The sequence below is a fragment of the Echinops telfairi genome, unplaced genomic scaffold (assembly GCF_000313985.2).
Source record: "Echinops telfairi isolate 266 unplaced genomic scaffold, ASM31398v2 ScPeMD7_7475;HRSCAF=8513, whole genome shotgun sequence".
NCBI classification, from domain to species: Eukaryota; Metazoa; Chordata; class Mammalia; order Afrosoricida; family Tenrecidae; genus Echinops; species Echinops telfairi.
Window position 1 is genome coordinate 15705208 of NW_022111379.1, and position 18441 is coordinate 15723648.

General features: G+C 44.8%; 2 protein-coding genes across 2 annotated transcripts in view; both read left to right on the plus strand.

Annotated features, from left to right (window-relative positions):
- Positions 1-18441, plus strand: part of CAMKMT (calmodulin-lysine N-methyltransferase) — a 470081-nt gene that overhangs the window by 409106 nt on the left and 42534 nt on the right. Inside the window, exon 7 of the mRNA XM_030884357.2 lies at positions 7907-7973. Coding sequence (XP_030740217.1) covers positions 7907-7973 — 67 coding nt within the window. The remainder of the gene's footprint in view (positions 1-7906; positions 7974-18441) is intronic.
- On the plus strand, positions 10153-10912 carry LOC105978329 (nucleoside diphosphate kinase B-like). Its single transcript, XM_045285647.1, has 2 exons — positions 10153-10171; positions 10416-10912. The coding sequence occupies exons 1-2, from the start codon at positions 10153-10155 to the stop codon at positions 10910-10912; spliced, it is 516 nt and encodes a 171-aa protein (XP_045141582.1).

An 18441-nucleotide genomic window follows, 5' to 3' on the forward strand; every position in this document is an offset into this window, starting at 1 on the left:
GAACGCCATTATATTAGATGGCGCTTTCCTGATGTGTGCCCAGAGTTCCCGAACATGCCCTGCACTTGAGGAGAGCACGCATGATCCGTGGCTGCTGTAGCCACTGAGCCGGGTTGTTCAGGAACGGTGAACAGCCGTTAAGATCTCGAGAAGAGAAGTGGCAGGCCTTTGCTCTGTGGTTTACATGCGAGGCCTGATTTCAAACGTAGCCCCCTCCAATGTTGAAGTCCTTTGGACTTACGTGGCATCGTACCTCAAAAATCTATTGGGGGGAGGGGTTGTCTTTCCGCTCCCTCTTCCCACAGAGTTCTTTGAAAATGAAATGTGCAGCCGCCGTGCCATCAGGCCGCTGGAGCGGGAGAAAGGAGGGTCTCGAAGCGCAGCCACTGCTAGAGTGCAGCAACCCTTGTGTGCGCCACCCAGCCCCACCCAGCTCATGGCCTTGACAGACTTAAAAATATATAAGTTTTTTTCCCCAGGAAAGCAAAAGAACCAATCACAAGCATGGCCTTTCACACAAGAGGAGGAGATCCCCAAAGGTGCTTCCTTTGTCAAAAGGCAGGATTTTAATCAGGATCTCGAGACTGTCTCCCAAGTTTTTCAAAATAATCCTGGAGATGAGCTGATGGGGGTTCATTCACGGCCCTGTGTGCGGCGTGATCTCCGCACTGGATCATCGCGGGCTGCTGCTCCTGCGCACGCCAGGGCCGAGCCAAGCAGGTTCCCAGCGCTCCAACGGAGCTTTTGGGGTGAGGAGGAGGAGGGAAACCGAGAGAAAAGGCAGGGGGTTAGGCAAAAGCAGGTCACTATAGCCACCTAAACTTTCAGATTGAACCCTGCCGTTTTTTCTCAAGGCAGCAGGTGTCTTATTAAACAGTGGCAAAAATAACAACAAACCAAACCACCCCCCAAAATGAGAACTGTTATCAAACTATCCAGAGCCTCTGTAAGTCCATATGTGCATTTCAATGTACTAAAATGATTATTGAGCTAAACTCCAGAGCCTCCAGAGGAGAGAAGAAATGCTAATGCCATTAATTAATGCACCTTTCCTTTAAGCAGCCAGGATGCCCTGCCAGCCCTTGAAATCAGACAGGAAATCTCTGACGCCGTATTCACTCCGCTGGCCTTTCAAAGAAATGATTGGTACAGCCCCCTCCCAAGAAAATGGATTTTTAACATTTGGTCCTCAGAAGCTCGGCGCCGAGTGCTTTATTGTGCTGCGTTTTACAATGGGTTTAATGTAGCAGGGTGCCAGAAGGCCGGAGGGGAAGAACTTTACCATGTAGGTAAAGTCGGTCCTTTCAGGATGCAGACCAAAACCGGTAGTGCGTTTTCTTTCTTCTCTTAGGACTTTCCTGAAGGCCCAGTTTTTAACCAGGCAGTTCTTCTGGGTTTGTGTGCCTTTTTTTCCTCCCCCCTGATGTAACTAGATCTAATTTTTTTTTAATTAAGAAGGGGGTGGGGGTGGGGGCATTGTAAAGTCTTAAAAATTGGCCATGTATTTTTCCCTTCTTAATACAGTTATTCTTGACTTGCTAACGGAGTTTACAATTGGCATTAATCTTCATCTGTTTTCCTGGTTCAGCTTAATATAAATGGGATATTGCTCCTTTTCTATTTGTATACTCACCACTTTCTGTAAGAATAACTAATTCACTGATTCACATATTATTGAAGCATATAGCTAGAAACAAACCCATTTAAAAATTACTGTTTACAGCTTTCCTTGAAAATTGTAGGAAGCCTAAATTATATAGCAGTTGTAGGATATTATCTAAAAATTACTTTCTAAAAAGTAAAAGTGGATGTTAAAAAAAAAAATAGAGGAGGGGGCGCATTGCCAGAAACCAGAAAATCTCTAAGCAAAGCTGCTAATTATTCTTAATGGGCAAGATGAGCACATTAAGAAACAAATGAATTCATCAGTGAAATGTAATTGAAAATCGACCTGGCAATCGCACATCACATCTGAGTATTGGCCTGTGTATTACTCTTGTCATTAAAAAAAATTATTTTGGTTGTTCTTGGCATCTGAATTTAATGACTCCAACTGAGTCTGACTTCCTGGTCTCTTAAGCCTATAAGATTCTGATTTTTAAACGCTCCCCCCTCCCCTTTTTTTACGACATTTTCTGATAGTCCCTTTTTATCTCCTCGGTTAATTTTATTTATTTTTTTGTAACATGTAAAAGACAGTGAGTGGATAAATCCTGAATCTTTGGTTCATGGAAACATATCACCCAGTTGTGATTTTTATCTACTATTTCCTACAATGTTTCCACTGGACTGGCGATGTCTTTCAGAGCCCGCCCTCGGCCTAGACCTCAAAACGCTGAATGTTGATCGGAGATTCATTGAACAGGGATACCTGAAAAGAGTTTGAGGCTGAGGTGTGCCTGAATGTTGTAAGTTCTGCATATTTCTCAGACTTGGAGTAGTGTTCTTGGGATCTCCTGAGTCCTCACAGAAGCACCTTAGAGCCCCCCTACCTGGCACCACTCTACCTTGAGAAAACCAAGGACACATTTGGAAGTGAGCTCCTTTGGCTCATCCAGTTAGTTGGCCATCAAGTCAATGGTGACTCTTAGCAACCCCATAGGGGAGAGTAGAACTGCCCCATGGGGTTTCCCCGGCTGTAAATCTTTCCAGAAGTAGACAACCTCCTGTTTCTCCCATGGAGCGACTGGAGAGTTGGGACTCCTGAGTTACCATGTACTAGCTGAGTGCTTAACCACTAGACTGTCAGGGCTCCTTCAAGTTAAACCCATTACCTTTGAGTTATTTCTGAGTCACAGAGACCCTGGAAGACAGGAAACCATCCCCACCCCCACCCCCAGTCCATAGAGCTTCCAAGGGTGTGATCTCTCCGAAGCAGACTACCTGATCTTGCTCTTGGGGCTGGGCTAGTGGGTTCAAACCACCCAACTTTTTGTTCAGCATCCAAGCGTTTAACCACTGCGCCACCTGTAAGTGAAAATAAAAATACATGCAGCTCTCTAGCTGGAAGAAACCCATCTCATCACTCTTTCTGGGTCCGAGACTACTGCTGTCTCTCAAAGTGCTTTGTATCAGACTGTGATGGAGAAATCTTGGCTTTTTTAATGTACAAAACACTTTTGAAATTTCATGTTATTCAGAAATACTGCTTATTTGGGGCTGGGGTACGCAGGCCACCCCATCTGACAGTGAGTTCACTCTGCAGTCTGTAGGCTGGACTGTGCTGACTTTTAATGCCCCACCCACCCACCCCGCTCCCTCTTTTGAGGAAAGCTTCTGTGAGGTGTGGTGGATGTGCATCCTGTAGCTTTGGGCAGAAAATGTTCCCTCCCATGGTGTGATCTCATTTGGGGGCCACCTGGGAGCGGGAAACCAAAAGTACAACTATTTTGATACTGAAAATTGGAAAGGGTCTTTTTGAAATAAAGAACCAGTTCCTACACACACACACACACACACACACACACACACAAATCTCTGTCATTTGAGTCATGTGAGTGGATTCTGACTCATACTGCCCCTATAGGACAAAGAAGAACTGCCCCTGCGGGTGTCTGAGACTGTCAGAAAGCGCTCATCTTTCTCCTTTGGAGCAGTTGGTGCTTCTGTGATTTTCAACTGCTCACTTTGCGGTCCACACCCTAAAGCTAGGCCCACTACACCACCAGGGCTTTTTGAGTAAGTAATTAAACACCCACACACACACACCCACACACACACTCACCACCACCACCACCACCCCCACCCCCCATACACACACAACCACCCCCCAAACTCTCTGCTGTCTAGTTGATTCTAATTCGCAGCGACCCCTAGAAGACAGGGTAGAACTACCCTTGTGAGTTTCTGTAGTTCTTTACAGGAGTGGCTGGTGGTTTTGAACTACAGACCTTTTTGTTAGTGGCCCTCCATGTAACCACTATGCTACTCAGGCTCTAAGTAAATAGTAGAGGAGTTTAAATCAGTACTGTGTTCTTTGTGGCTGATTATTTGGTTTATGAGATGGTCAAATGCCACCAAAGATTGGTGATTGGAATAACTGTCACTATTAAGTAGAATTAAAACCCCTGTTGCCTCTTCCCCAAAAGTATATTTTCAAATGACGAGAAGGAACTATTAGTAAAATTGTAGCAATAACAAAAGCACCACTTTGGATTTAAAGTTGCAAGCATGCCTTTAAAGAGTGATTTTGTTAGCCAGGAACCACATATTTCGTATAAAACATCCCTCTAGATTTGTGACAGAAGTCATAGGACGCACAGGTTTGGCCCTTGCCGAAACATAGTATACCTGTGAAGGCCAGCAGGAAACTCCAGGGCCGGTGTCCTCTAATTCCTCCAGATGTTTTAAGTCTACATTATCAATGTTCACATAGTACCGAGTAGGGGGAAAGAAAATAAAGCTTAACTGTCACATCTCTCCATCCCACCAAAGGTTGTCCCTGGCCTCAAAAAGATCATCAGTGGACATGCATTGGGCTAACGACTCCAACTCTGGATTCTCAGGAGGCAGGACCTGACATCTGCTCCTGTAAGGTGACATCTGTAAGGTGACCTGTCACATGGGGTCGCTACGAATTGAATGGATACAATGGCACCACCACCACCAGAATGTGTCAGGCCCATCCATCATGTCGAGCCTTACAACAGCCCTCTAGAAATGTGTAAGGATTCCTATTTCAGCCATGTGGCTCAGAGAGGTTAATAGACCCAAGGTCAGCCACACAGCTAACAGAAACACCCGGACTAGAAGCCAGGTTCACTTGACTTCAGGGCTCACGTCTTTGTTGTTACTTGTAACTGTTTCTCGCATCCATCTTTCTATTTCACAAGGACCAGAACAGTTTGCTTTATGATGTCTTGTATTTCTTTAGCACCTTCTGGAAGAAAATGCCTCTTACCCATAAATGGAACAGCCAGTGTTAACTCACAAGACTTCACAGTGCTGTAATAGCACCCTCTCCTTTCATTTCAGTAATAAGCACACTAGAAGATTGTGTATGTTTAAATGAGCAAATAGGGCCACCCCAAACATTTTCCAAAATGCTTAGAGATCAACGTTAGTGGGATTTCAGTTATCTCGTAGTTTGAGACCCTCACTTCTGATGGTCTAATGAAAATAAAGGTCGTATACATCAACAAAGTATGCTATTGTTGGGAAAATTATCTCTTCCTTAGAGTGCCAACTTTCAGAATTGTATATACGACTACCGGTAAATAAAAACAATTATTAATTACAGAAAGAAGATAATATTTTAAATACCCTTATATATGCATATCAAGGTACCTAATGGAATTTGTGCATAAATTACTATTATTATCGTTTCCATCGAATGACTGTTATTACATCTCTTCAATTGTGTGTGTGTGTGTGTGAGTGTGTGAGTCAGCTGAACCAAAGTGAACATGAAGCCCCCATCTGAACTGTGCTTTGAGAAGAAATATTAGAGATAGAATCCTGTTTCCTTTCAGCCACAAGCATATATCCTGTAGCTCGCGAAATCCAGTTGCCCAGACAAGGAGATTGGAGGTGATTGCTCCGTATCCGTTTAATCAGAAATCACATTAAGGCTTTCTTTGCACCCAGCACCTCCCACTGTAGTCCTCCAGAAGCTGGGTGCAGTTCAGGGAGCACAATTTGGCCCATCGTGTTGAACTCCAACCTGGACATAGGGCCTCCGTTTGATTGGATTTCTCTGATTACACTGACGGTGACACAGGAGAATGACAAAGTCTATTACTGGACACAGTGCCGTCCAGAAGCAGCAGCAGCTCACAGTCTCACCTCAAGTGCAGGGTGGTGAGTTAGATGATCAAAATAGCGCTCTTACGGTAATGTTTGTAAAACCCCACTGCCACGGAATCTCTGGGCCCTTGTTTTAATAGAAAAAGCACCCTTTCAACCACCAAATCTGTTTCCTGCCGAGGTCTAAAAATAAAATAGCCAAATAATGTTGTGGGTTGTTTTGGTTTGGTTTTTTGTTTTATTTTGAAAAATTACTTCTAGAATATAAATACAGATGCTTGCTTCCACTTGACCACCTGGAGTCACAGGTTTGTAAATTGTCTAAAAGTATACAGTGTTAAGATGTTTACTAAAAAATTATTAATAGGTTTCCCGAGTTATAGAATTTAGCTTCCTCGTGACTATTTTATCGAAAAGTATTACCTCCACTAACGAAATAATATGTTTGGCCTCATAGATCAGTCATGCACTCACACGGCACTGCAGGTGTGCTACACACCTGATGGCGTGCGGCTGGAGGCATGACAACGTGGGGCAGGTGTGGCCAGAGTTGGGGAGGAGCTGAAGCAGAAACAGTTGTCAGCTGACTTAATGTTGCGCTCCTCAGAATAAAGATGTCAGCTGGTCTTTCCGGCAAGACGTTTCATGTAGAAGACTTTTCCTGAAATACTTTTCTTCCTGAAATAGACAGCGGTGTAGGCCGATTGTGTCATTTTCGTTAATCAAAACAAGTAGGCAAATTAGTCTCTTTTATTTTTGTAATGAATGTAATTTAGCGGTATTTAATTTGCATACAGGAAAGTTCACCCAGGAAGAAAAAAGAAAGAAAAGGAAAGAAAGTCGACATTATAGCACTTTTGTAAACCTCAACAAAGCCTTTCATTAGGCGACCTAATTGATTTTTCTTACCCTCTCCTGGGAGCAGACTGCCATCACAGTACCTGCTTATTCACTCCCAGGAGAAATGGGTGTGGCTGGTGGTGGAAGCCGAGCTCTGGGTTACAAAGTCCTTGCAGAGAGAGCTGGGCCAGTGCTGGCTCTGAGCATTCAGGAAATCCCTGCTCTGAGAGAGGGGGGGAGCGGCGCTTCTCTGCTGGGTTTCCTCCCCTGGGCCCAATTGAGTTCAGCGTGCCGCCCTCGCAGGAATTATCTCATTCCTTTTTTCTTTCAACCGACCTTATTCCAAAAGAGGGATTTTGAGGTTTCTTACAGTGATACGTAGAACAGGCCGTATAACAAGAAAAGGTGTCTCATGTAAATGATAAAACGGGGGCGTGTGGAATTGAAAAAGTCCAGGAAACCCAGACCCAGGAATGGAAGCCAGTAGAGAGAAGACCAGCGGGTGCCACTGGAGCCCTTGTGGTTAGAGGTGGTTGTGCCTGTGTGTGGGAGTTACACAGGGGCCAGAGCACAGAGGGGAACAGAAGTTGAAGTCAGAGTGGTTTTTGCTGGTGTTGCAGCCTGGCGTGGTTTCTCTCCTGGGCCCTCAGAAGGATGGCAAGGCGGGATGCAGTGGAATGCAGTGGGCCAGCTCCTCAGCTGCAGCGTCACCATCAGCGGCTCTGTTGGTCGGGGCTACGTTCTTGCAAATGGCCACAGGCTAAAGCGGAGGCCTCGACGGGCTGCATTGGATTGGCTTTTTCTTTGGTAGTTGGTCATGACCTCCCGGGGATTCTCCAAAGTTTTCTCCATCTCTCTCTTCTCACTTCTCACCATCTGACCAGCGCACATTTTGGCAATTGGAAAGACTTGCATTTCCGGTATCTCCCAAGACTTCCACCAGCCTCCTCGCTGGTCAAAAGAGGCCTGCCCCAGGACTCAGATGGTTTGAGTGACTGGGTCATGGGACCTCTGGCACAGTCACCTCCCTGCAGCCAACACTCATGACCCTGACCTTTAGGTGACGCCACCAGAACATGCATTTCACGGGTAACAAAACTTTGCCCGGGGAAATAAAAGGGCTTCCGTGTGGTAGGTAATCCTACTGCACTTGGTGGTTGAGCCAGGGTTAGATGCTTCTGCACCTGTCTCATACCCTACGGCGCTTTCCTGTCCATCCTACGAATCCAGTGTCCAAGAGAATGATGGTGGGTCTTCTCTTACTTTGTTCCTTGAGACAGCTGACAATCGCTGCAGTAGCTTTCTTAACCACGTCCAACAGATGTGCGCGACATCATCACAAGGAACCAGAAGGCTGGTGTGTTCAAGACTCAGAAGATAGAAAGCTGGTAAGATTCCTTTCTACATTAAGCATACTCCAGTCCAAACTGTTCTTGAGATCACAGGTGACTGTTTAAAGGAATACCAGTTCATGTTCATTGAGCACTTAATAAACATGGCCTAGGCACTTGGCAATTACTATCTCACTTAGCACTCATAAGAATGTGGCAGGCACTCTTATCCTCAACCAATAAGACGAGACACTAGACAGAAGGCACTGGCGATAAGTTTATGAAAAACTGGAAGTCATACTGAGTTGGGACTGATTTAAGGTGTGCGACTGTACAGTAGGAAGGTAGGAGACGCATAGCTTTGGAGCTCGTGAACAGCTTGATGCTCGGGGGATTTGGCACAATGTCAGGAGATATTGTGGGTGCTTCCAGCTGTGGGAGGGTAGAGGGGTGTGCTCCTGGTGGGTAGTACTAAACCCCCTTCAGTGCGCAGGAAGACCTTGCATAGATAGCAAAGGATGACCCAACCCAAGATATCGGTAGTGCCGGGCTTGAGAAACCCTGCTGTCTCCATGATGTAAGAGGAACCTGAGTACTCATTCCCTGTGGAGTTCTGTTCACCCCCCCACTCCACCTAAGAGAAACACATCTGACCCCATTGCAATGGTGGTGTTTTCTGTGCTGCTGTCTCGTAATTTTGCCCTCTGGGGACGGATCTAGAGAGATGAATAGTTTTTGCATAAAATATCTGTACTTCCATGTATCTTCTCTTATGCGCCTAACCACAGACGGTGTTAGGAGAAACCATTCACTGTTTTAATGATTTTTTTAAATTTGTCACTGTCACTCTGTCAATCTTCAATGTGTTTAGCTTCCCTTGTTTTCAGGATGTTCCTCTTACCTCAGTGTTCCTACTGGAGAATGTTCCTTACTGGATGTTCCTCCAGTTTGGGGCTGGAGGGGGGTGGGAGAGGGATAGAACAGCTAGCAAGCTTAAAACTAAAGTTGGTGACATGTTGGGAATAGATAATAGCGATGATTTTGTCTCTTTATATTTATGAGTGAATACAACGATGTGTCCATACATAGGCAAAAGAGTCCCTTTGCTAAATGTGGGTAAGTGGGAACAGGTGCAGACATACCTTACTTAGCTTTACTACTCATTGAAAAGTTGGGGACTCGGATCCTCCTGCATGTACCACAAGAGGACGACGAGGCAGCCTGCTCCCGTGAGGTGTACACCTTGGAAGCCCCATGGAGCAGTTCTGCTCCGACCGCTAGGATGGCTGTGAGTTGCCATCCACTGGATGTCGTTGGGTTGGGGTTGCATGACATTGCTGGCAGGTGTGAGTGCTCCATCAGTCAACCATACATAGGATGACTACTTGTATGTATTTTCAGTCCTACAGGAGACAGTTGAGAGGGAGCTGATGGCACCGGGGGCAGTGTGCTGTTTGTCACATAAATGAACAAGCCAGCCCTTCAGTCAGTCCTGAGGGTGACTGAGTCTGCCCTCGTGTGTGTGTGTGTGTGTGTGTGTGTGTGTGTGTGTGTGCGCGCGCGCTGCATTCTTGGGACAGCCCCTGCTCTACAGTGCAGGCTGCCAGATCCTTCCTGGGATGAGTCCCTTTGGGGGCATGATTTTCAAGCTGGTCTTTTAGTTATCAATCAAAAGCACATTTTCTATGTTGTCCTAATTTACATTTATTTAATGCTTAAGGTCATTTGCGACCATTTGAGTGTGTTTCAGCATATGGAATCAGGGAATAATAGATTTCAGCTTCATGCTGTGAAGAGAGATTGTGTTTTTACAAGACATAATGTTGTTTACTGGGTGTTAATAATCACTAATTAATAAACATATCTAGACTTCCAAAACGTTGCACTCTGAGGAATGAAAGTGTCAAGTGTTAACTTATGGAGTACAGTCGTATTTTCCTAGAATCTGTGCATAAAATAATTAAGGGTCATAAAGAAGCAAAATAATCTTGCTTAACACAGGGCATAGCCTAAACGCTTAACCTGTGACCTTTGTTCCTATGTTTCTGTTCTCAAATATGTGACTTCTGAAGATAGTGTCCTGATAATGTACCTGCACATACTTGTCTATGCATCAACTATCAGACAGGAGTCTCCCAAGTTATTGGACTTATCCATCTCTATGCCATATTCGTGGTGGTTAATGTCTTCTCTGGAAACCACTGCAAAGTTTCATGTCCAAAGTCTACTAACGCCCATGCCCTTGAAACGCCTTGGTAGCACATTGAGGAGCCTGCTTGGCCACTGAACCTTCAAGAAGCTAGAAGCAAATGGCCACCTGATGATGTCATAAAAGATGTCCCTGGTTACAAACTGCAGACAGGACAGCTGGGACGGGCCTTTTAATACTATGTGAATTTGCCCTTGCTTGAAGCACATGAAGCAACCCCTGCAGGCAACAGCGTCTTTATGCTAACCAACCCCACGTGCTGCTCACTCAGCTGTTAAATTGTGGGACAGGCGATCCGGCCGCCCGCTCCCCACCACCGGACTCGCACCATGCCAACAGTGAGCGCACCTTGGTCGCCATCAAGCCGGACGGCGTGCAGCGCGGCCTGGTGGGCGACATCATCAAGCGCTTTGAGCAGAAGGGCTTCCATCTGGTGGGCATGAAGCTCATTCAGGCCTCCAAGGAACACCTGAAGCAGCACTACGTTGACCTGAAAGACCACCCCTTCTTCCCAGGGCTGGTGAAGGACATGAACTCGGGACCAATTGTGGCCGTGGTCTGGGAGGGGCTGAATGTGGTGAAGACTGCCCGGGTGATGCTGGGAGAGACCGACCCAGCGGATTCTAAGCCAGGCACCCTCCGAGGGGACTTCTGTATTCAAGTTGGCAGGAACATCATTCATGGCAGTGATTCGGTCAAGAGCGCTGAGAGAGAAATCAGCCTCTGGTTTAAGCCGGAGGAACTGGTGGACTACAAGTCTTGTGGCTGTGACTGGATCTACGAGTAAGAGGCGGACAAAGCAGTCCCATCCCTGTGGGCCCATTGACACTGTGCCTGTCTGTGTACCATTTTTCTTCTGGGGTTGGAAGCAGTAGGATTGATGTCCTGTCTCCTTCCAAAGCACACTGACCGATACAATAAAGTCTTTGGAGACTGGGAAAACAAAAAAAAAAGTAATTGTGTGACAGGCTGTGAGCCTGTTCTGGCCCGGAAGTCAGGCTGAATAAGCCCCTCCTGCATCTGTTAGACTTACCTACAAATTCAACAAAGACACACAAGTCCCTTCAAGACACTTCAAGTCCCTCCACAACCCAGAACTGCCTGCAATCTTCCTTGCCCTTCTACCCGTGCTTGCCCACCCAGCGCCAGCACAATGCCATGCAAGCATGAGCAATAAAATTAGAAATAAAAGGAAGCCGTTCACAAAAGAGCTCAGATATAGCTCAGTACTCTTTCTTAGTGCCTCTATGCATATGCAGAATTTCTCCTCCAAATTGGAGGTGTGGCATAACAGCAGCGACAGATAACTAGGAGGTATTTACCATAGCTACAAAGCCCACACGTGAACCAAATATTTCTGCTATTAAAAAGCACTTCGAAGCTTGACATGAAGTTTGTAATAGCTGAATGTCTCCCGTGACTTCATTGGTGGGGAAGATGTGAGGTAGAAAGGAAAGTCGTGATAGGAAAGCCGTGAACATAGGAAGTGGTCTTTTCAAAAGGGTTCTGCCCAGCACTCCCCACCTCCCATTCTCCTGCTCAGTGACTCAGGCCCCTCCTGCTGCGGGCCCATCTCAGCCAGGGCAGACCCAGCGCTGGTGGGCGTGAAGTTGATGGGAGAAGCTTCTTTATGTATAAAGATGAATTCTGTGGAACCTTATTTGGGCAACTCAGAGAAATATACAAGCATATGGACACTTGGCTCTTCACTGGGCCTTGGAAAGGACTTCTGCAGCTGAGGGAACCTGATGCTGAAATGTTATTACCTTCGTAGGAAAGCCACCTCTGTTCGTATAACCATCACTAACCAGCCTTGCTAAGAATCACTCGCCCCCCTTACATCCCACACTTTCTTGTTTCCTCTAATCCATTTTGTGCCCAGTTCTGATGGTTGCTAAATATTGAACACATGTTTATGCTGTCCTGGGAAGTTTCACACTACGTAGTCTCTAGGATCCAGACATGTGCGCCATTCTATCCATCCCATCCCAAAGATCTTTGTGCCATCGGTCCATGGTTCACTCCTCTGTTTTCTGTCCAGCCATCTATTTAATGAATATGCCCACGGAACTCTGCCTTTGAGAACTTAAATTATGGAGTTATCACAGTGTAACTCTGGAACAAAGGAAACCATGCTACTAAATATAGCTAGAGATTGGTGAAAGAGCAAGGATATTTACAGCATCTCAATTGCTGGGTTTATCCGAAGCTGTCTTCAAAATTTCGACTCTCTAATAAAGAAGCATTTGAAGCCTTTGACGTGTACATATTTCTAGTTCTTCCAGATTTAGTGAATGGCGTAATTCTCTGGTTATTAGTGAAAAGTTGCAGTTTAAAAAAAAATCAGCTCAGTGTTCCCACCTGTGATATTAAAAAGTAAGACTCTACTTAAAGAGAATGTCTCCTGACATGTTGACCTATGGCTTTCCTCATTTGACAAACCATTACTTTTCAGTAAACTGGAATTTACCAAAGGTCCCTGGGTGGTGCACACAAAGCAGTTTCTCAGCCACGTGTTGGAAGGTGGCAACTGCACGGATATACCCTGTGAGACCGGTCTGGTGGTCTGCCATGGGAACCAATGGAAATTGTTCTCTGTGATACCTATGGGGTCTCCCGGAAGAAGAACCAACTCATTGGCAGCTGGGTTCTTGCATGTGCAACTTCCTATAATGTAACACTTATCATAACCCATGTTTTATCTTAATGAGGGCCCACATGATTGGCTTGTGGTCCCATTATCCTATTGCTGTTTAAGATTCTTGTCTTCTCTGAGACTCAATTTTCTCGAGAGCTTAAATTGGGCATGTGGAAAATGATTGAAAAGTGAACATGCCAACCAAATGGGATCCACTTGCAGATTCCCCAAACCTTCTGCAGTCCGGCTTCACTCTTCTCGCCCCATCTGGCCTCCGCTGCTCCCCATCGCGCACCATTTGACTTTGTCCCTGTGGCCGGTCTTCGCTAATCTTACTCCCCATCTCTTTGTTCACCTAAGTCTTTCCTTTCAGGAAGACCCAATGACCACTTCCCCCGCTTCCTCGGATTCCCAGCCTACTCTAGTCTTTGTTTCTCATAACTTCTGTCGACCTTAGAACAGTCACCACCGCTTCACAGGTCATATTTGGATGGTTGAAAGCATGATGGCTGTGTTTTTGTGTTCATTTGTTGGGCAAGTGCTTTGACGACCTGCTATTCACCAAGTACAGCTTAGGTATTGGAGACCTAGTGGTGAGCAGGATTAAGAAAGGCCATGTTTCTTGGAGTTTACATTCCAGTGAGAGAGAGAGAGGGGTAATTTTCTGGATCACAGGTGCCATTTAACAGGTTTTTAAATTCACTAAAGCAATTAACACACGTTATCTCTTGATATATGAAAAGTCTTTACGATTTGCTTGTGTAGTATATTTGGAAAGGCATGAATCTATAAGGCATACAGAACTGAACAATTTTCAGTAGAAGGAAGTCAAGCTCTAGCAATCCAGACATCAGTTTATATATCAGATAACTGACTTTCATTTCAGGTGTGCGTGTGCAGTGTCTGTAGACAAACTGACAGTGTGAGGAGGCATTTATCTGTCCTTTGTCAAGTTGAAGAGGAAGGTTAGTAGAAGGTAACTGAGATAAGAAAGCTGAGGGCTCTCTTTAACGAGTTTTCTGATAAAATATACCTGTTGGTAAGTCCTGCTAGATTTATGGTAACAGACTCTTGAGAACTGCTGAGAATTCCCACAACGCTACGTTCCTCTTTCCTTCTGTTACTATCTTGGATAGGAGAAAATGAAATTACTAAATATACTTTTTATTGTACCATGCGTTGATTTGCTTGACAGCTTTATGGGAGGGCTCACATCCCTACTATTGGGAGTCGTGCAGGGAAGAAACCAACTCTTGCAGCAATGTGATCTGGTTTAAGACATTTTGATAAAGAACTCTCTTTGGGGTGCTAGATTGTCAGGGTTGAAATGGAGACCATGTGCTGTTTGTGTGGTTTCACTGCTAGCTGCTGTTGGGTGAGCCCCGGCCTTGTGGCAACACCACACACAGTGATAGGTTGGAGATGGAAGCATTGTGATTCACAGGGTTTTCATTGGCTGGTTTTCCTAAATGGAATCACCTGGCCTTTCTCTCGAGTCTGTTGTAGTCTGGAAGGTACACTGAAATCTGTTTAGCACCCTAGCAATACCAGAGCCTCCATGTGGATGGCATTGTCCAGGAATCCAACCCAACCTCCATAGGATAGGTGAAAATTTTTCAATTAAACTGCCAGTGCCCTCTCTGTTGTTTAGAAGCCCCTCTTATACTGCAGCAAACGGAAAATTAAGTTTGGGGACATTTTTCTCCCTAAGACAGTGGTTCTCAACCTGTGGGTCACAACTCCTTTGGGGGTCGAACAACCCTTTCACAGAGGTCGCCCGATTCACAACAGTAGCAAAATGACAGTTAGGAAGTAGCAATGAAAATGATGTTATGGTTGGAGGGTCACCACAACATGAGGAGCTCTGTATGCAAGGGTCACGGCATGAGGAAGGTTGAGAACCACTGCCCTAAGACAACCTGCTATTGACTCTTTGGACATGCGGTTGCCTGCTCTTCATCAGGGTCAAAATTACCATAAATAATCTGGTTCTATGTTGACAGGTAGGTCTATGCGTCAAGGTTCTGAGTTCTCTGTGAAAATACCCTTTGATTTGAAGAGACAAATTATTCCTTTATAAAGTTTTATATCACAGAAGTTACTTATGAAATAATGCCTTTCTTTCCAAAAGAGCTATTTACTGGAAAATGGAAAAGGGCAATGTTAAGATTTTTTTTTAGGGCATGGCCACATAAAGGTCCTTTGCTAAATCTTGAATGGCTTATTAAAAATATAATAATGGGGTGCACCGGTCACGGTGCTAGAGAAGCGCCCGCAGCCTGGGCAGTGTGTAGTCAGCGCGCCCAAGTGGGGCTTGTGCGGTGACCAGTGTGGAGTGACCCTGGAGCACACAGCAACCTGGCTGGGGTGCAAGCATTGGCTTTTGAATTGAGATGTAGTTTTATTTTGTTCTGAAATTTGTATTGGTCCATATTTTAAAGAGAGTTTACCATAAGTAAAGACAGAATACTCGTAGATTCCTTTCCAGCTTCTGTGAGAGGATCACTTGGTTTTCCCATTTTTGCCTATTACTGTGGCAAGCTATACGTTCTCGAATATGCTCAACGATTTGCAAGTTATCAAGAATTTCATCTTGCTTGGATCCACAGTCGATGCTCACAAAGACAGGAACCAAGAGCTCAAACAACACATTGCATTAGGCATGGAAAAAGAAGTGTATTACTTTGAGGATTAAGGTGTGCCTGACCCAAGTCATTGTCTTTTCAATCGCCTCATGTGCATGTGAAAGTTGCGCATTGCATACGGAAGACTGAAGAAACTGATTTGAATTATGGTGTTGGCAAGGAATATTGAAAGTGCCATGGACTTGCAAAAGAACCAACAAATAGGTCTTGGAAGAAGCGCAGCCGGAATGGTCCTTAGAAGATGGTGAGACTCTGTCTCAGGTTCTTTGGACATGCTCTCAGGACAGACCAGTCCCTGGAAAGGGACATCGTGCTTGGGAAAGCAGAGGGTCAGTGACAAAGAGGGAGGCCCTCGATAACATGGACTGGCAGAGTGGCTGCAACAATGGGAGCATGCCAGGCCTTCTTGTGCCCTGTTGTCCCTAGGGTCACTGCGAGTCACAACCAACGCGATGGCACTTAACAGCAACGAGTGTTAACAATCTAGACATTCCTGCTATGATCATGATTTGGTCATGGTATCTTAGCAATTCTGCTGTATTGTAATGTGTTATCTGGGGTTTTTTGTTGTTGTTTTGGGTTTTTTTTTAATGGCTTTATTGACATATAATTCACATACCATACCATTCACCTATTGAAGTGTTGAGTTTACTGGATTTCAGTACAGTCACAGAATTGTCTAGCCATCACCATGATCACTTTAGAACATTGTCACCACCCGCAAAAGAAACTTTAAACCTATTAGCAGTCACTCCCTAACCCCTTCTCCTCCTCCCCCAATAGCTAGACAACCACCAATCTGCTTTCTGTGTCTATGCATTTGCCTGTTTGGGACAATTCAGATAATTGGAATCCTACAATCTGTGGTATTTTATAAAGAGCTTCTTTCACTTAGCATAGTTATTCTTAATATCCATCCATGTTACAGCGTATGTCAATACTTCATTCTTTCTTACGGCCGGATAATATTCCATTCTTTGAATAGATTGTATGTTATTTACCTTTTCCTCACTGATGATCATTTGAATTGTTTCCACTTTTCAGTACTATGAATAATGCTGCTATGAAAATCCATGTGTGAGTTTTTGTGTAGGCCTAGGTTTGTATTTCTCTTCAGGTGGATTTATGGTCTCTCGGGTTCAGACATGTTGAATCTTTTCAGGAACTTCCAAACCATTTCCCAGCACATCTACACTAGTTTATATTTCCATCAGCAGCATGTAATACCACCTGTGCTTTTTGCACTGATATCAGTAAAATTGGCCCAAAGTTTTCTTTTATTGTGCAGCCTTTGTCAGACCCATATCACCTATGTTAACCTCTTTAAAGAATGTGAAGGTTTTCCTTATCTTTTGAACCAGTTTGTATATGGCTCACTGCAAGGTGCTACCACAGTGCTAGAAAAGAACAAATTTTAGCCCTTAAATTGTGATTATTTGAGTAATGAAATTCCTATGTTAAAATGCACAGTGCTTCGATGTTAAAAAAAAAAGAGAGAGAGAGAGAGAGAGAGACAGAAATTAAAACACCAAAAGTTAAAAGGCATGTGGTTGTAATTTCCTATCCATTAGTTCCAATTTTTCATTGTCACTTTGTTTTGGGACCATTTAAATTAATACGGTCAGAAGCCCAGCGATATTTGAGATGGAAAATACAATTGTATTTACAATTACAAATACAAAAATAACTAATGCCTTTCATTCTAAGATCTGAAACCCCATTCGTAGTCTGTCTTCTTACCCAGTTTAAGGAGGGTTGCGAACTGCAAAATCAACCATTCATATCTACCAGCTAATCCTTGGGGAAAAGAGGAGGCTTTCTGTTCCAGGAAAGATTTACTGGCTTGGAAACCTCAGAGAGCAGTTCTACTTGGTCTACCGGGTTGCTAGAGTTGGAAACTACTCAATGGCCGTAGGATTATACTACCCCTTGTCGGCCTCCACAGGAGCCCCGGTGGTGCAGTGGGCTGAGCATTGGGCTGCTAACTGAGGGGTTGTTTCAATCATATCAGCTGTTCCACGGAAGAACGATGAGGCAGTGTGGTCCCCAAAAGATGGCAGTCTTGGTAAGCGTAGGAGGCAGTTCTAGCCCATCCTATGCAGTCGCCATGAGTGTTTCAAGCCTTAGCTTTAGTCAGAAAGGGTAGATTAATTTTATTTGAGCAAAGTTGGTCAGATGATCTGTTTTGTGCAATTTAGGTCGATAAAGACCTGCTCTGGTGACTCTGTGATGTTTCTCTCTTCCCTTAGCAACCCAATGGGGAGTGTTACTTCTCAGATCTCTCTTTGGGGCCACTTCTACTTCTCTGTAATGGCCCCCTTCAAAGAATCCCCCTTTTAAAACTCTATGTGGGATCGAATTAGCACTAGTAACTCAAAAGGTTAGATGGGGAACTTAGGTGGCAGTGAATTTATGTCCAGAGGGGAGACCCAATCCAGAAAAGAAGGATGAGAATGGGGGCCCAACGTGAGGAACAGAACCCACGTCACTGAATCCGACAGGGAGAAATGGTCTCATCAGCCTGTGTTATGTGCACGTTTTCAACAACAGTGAAAATACAATAAATTGTTTAGGAAAAAAGGAAAGAAAAAACAATCCCCCTTTAAAAATAAAGAAATGTAATACATGGAACTAAAGAATGTGCTTAGTCCAAAGCATTCAGGTACCAGGTTTTTCAAAGTGGTCTATAACTCATCCTCAGTGGGATTACCTAAGGGGTTTGTTTTACAAACCTTGATCCCCAAGCCTCCACCTACTTTGCTGATTCTGACTCCCTGGGGTTGAGGCTCATGAACTGGGGCAGTTCGACAATCCCCTCAGGTGATTCTCGAGGAGCCCTGGTGACCTAGTGGTTACTGGTTGGGCTGCTACCGGCAAGGTCAGCAGTTTGAAACCAGCAGTCACTCCTCCCGAAAAGGGGTGGGCTTTCTACTCCCCAAAAGAGTTGCAGTCTGGGAAACTCACAGGGGCAGGTCTACCCTGTTCCATGGGGGTTGCCATGAGTCTGCATGGATGCCAGTTTGAGTTTTCAGG